This window comes from Saprolegnia diclina (genome assembly GCF_000281045.1).
Source record: "Saprolegnia diclina VS20 unplaced genomic scaffold supercont1.2, whole genome shotgun sequence".
Taxonomy (NCBI): domain Eukaryota; phylum Oomycota; class Saprolegniomycetes; order Saprolegniales; family Saprolegniaceae; genus Saprolegnia; species Saprolegnia diclina.
The window spans coordinates 884574-886546 of record NW_008246069.1 but is presented as its reverse complement, the minus strand read 5'-3'; the positions used below and the strand labels follow the sequence as shown (position 1 = coordinate 886546).

Sequence of the window (1973 nt, the reverse complement as noted above, 5' to 3'; positions counted from 1 at the left end):
GACGCGAGGAACGACAGGATTGCGAGCTTGGAAGCCACCATGGCGGTCGAGAGCAAAAACAAAAGTGAGGCTCAGAAGCAAACCAGCTCGTAGCTCGCGTGTGTACCTTGCAACAATCGTACCCGGTACTTGACAGGGCATAGAAAGGACCCAGCGAACACCTGTCTCGACATCGTCGATCTGCGATGGCGCGTGATACAGCTGGGTTTGTAAACATGTGGGTTGCGAAATAATAAACTAACCACAGAACATTGTAATTGCATTTGCTGCGATTGGATTAGGCTTCATCATTAGTTTCTGTATGGCATTGCGAGATCAAAACAATGTGTCTGGTACCTCGTCTTGTAGCGGTGTCCATGGAATAACGTTGCGGTTGTTGGAATCTTGTTGATGAGGAATTTGACGTGACGATATTGTTGCAGTGGCAGGTTTTCTCGAGACATGAGTACACTGCGAGCGCCAACGCGCGCCGTGACCGCTGAGATTGAAGACACCTAGGATTATGTACTGTGCAAAGCAGGTGTCCCAAGTGGTGACATATGTTTCAGCAATTGTTGAATGATGTCGTCCTGCAAACGGAGTCGTGAAACGACGCTGAGATTGCGGAGGGTTATGACAGGACGGGTGTACCTGGTCGGCCAAGAAAGGTCGGATGCAATCTTTAGATGTAAGTACTTTCGCTAACTTGAAGCGAGTGATGACGCATAACTCAAAAGGCGGTTCCATTAGCGCATCCTACGAGGTTTTTCAGGCGCTTTTTAATGTAAAGCCACGGCGGGGTGGATAGGGTCGAGGTAGCACCTATTTGTAGGACCGCATCGCATATTTCATACGAAGGTGCAACGTCCTTGCAAACGAAGTGAATTGAAGCCAAACTTGCGAGATGTGGCGCAACGAACATGCTTGCCTCAATCGTTGAATTGTCGTACGTGAAGACATGACATCAAGATGCACTGTTGACGGCTACATACCCAAGTCGATACCGGGCATCGCACTTCTTTACACGATGCAGTGCTTGACGTCGGCGTGCGGTGAACGAGAGAGTTGGGGCACTGGAGTTGGGGTATGTTTGGTCTATATATTGGGACACTCGGCACTCGACGCGTTGTGGCTCAGACGTAGCCGCAGCCAGGTGCTTTATAGCCTTGCAGTAAAATCTATTACCAGTAGCTACTGTATACATTTAAAACCTCGCTCGAATCGAGTACGAGTGGAAAGGTTAAGCGTTGGGTAGCACATCCGGGCTGCAACCTGGGGCATCGTAAGCTGCACGCATAACCGTCGCCCCGACGATGGATCTTGAAACACCATCACTCCACCAAATCTTTATCCGGATCGATGGAGGTGAGACGCTCTTTGTGAGATGCCAACTTCGGGGCTATTTAGGCGACCTCCAGTGCAGCGTAGCGAGCTCGAATGTGGTGGGCGAAGCCACGAAAGAACTGGCTGGCGCCGCGACGACGTGAAACTTTGGTGAAGTCAGTGCACAGCAGCAATGTTTCGGTACCATATCGATCCATCCACGGTGCCGAGACTGCTTGTAACTTAGGATCACAAAAATTAGGAAAATGTCCTTATGCTCTCATACCGGGTAGTTGTTATTTGTTTCTCAGTGCAATAATCTGCGTCGAACTAGCGAGCTCAGCGAGCTCATTCCGACTTGTTTTAATGAATTCGTGTTGCGGTAAGTGACTCTGTTTGCCTGTACTAGGCTCACTGGCAATGTCTTGGTTCACCATTATCTCAATCATGATGTTGTCAATCTATTCCAATGTCGTTCAGTTCTTAGCCACATTATTTTCTACGCCCGAGTGGATCTAAATGTTAAACACAAGTTTACATCGCGACGAGCTTCCAGCACTGGTTGTCGTTGTTGGGGAAACACGTCCACATCTGCGCCTTGTGCGTCGCGTCCGTCGGGTCGGCGTCCAGGCACATGTTGGTGTGCACCGAGTGCTTGATGCGACCGTTGT

At 49.6% G+C, this 1973-nt stretch overlaps 1 protein-coding gene across 1 annotated transcript; it reads right to left on the bottom strand.

Moving 5' to 3' along the window:
* Window positions 1-1836: 1836 nt before the first annotated feature.
* SDRG_00905 (hypothetical protein) lies at window positions 1837-1956 on the bottom strand (the record flags this gene model as incomplete). Its single annotated transcript, XM_008606409.1, has 1 exon — window positions 1837-1956. A coding segment is annotated over one exon (120 nt), but the record flags the coding sequence as incomplete, so codon positions are not given.
* Between the last annotated feature and the right edge of the window lie 17 nt (window positions 1957-1973).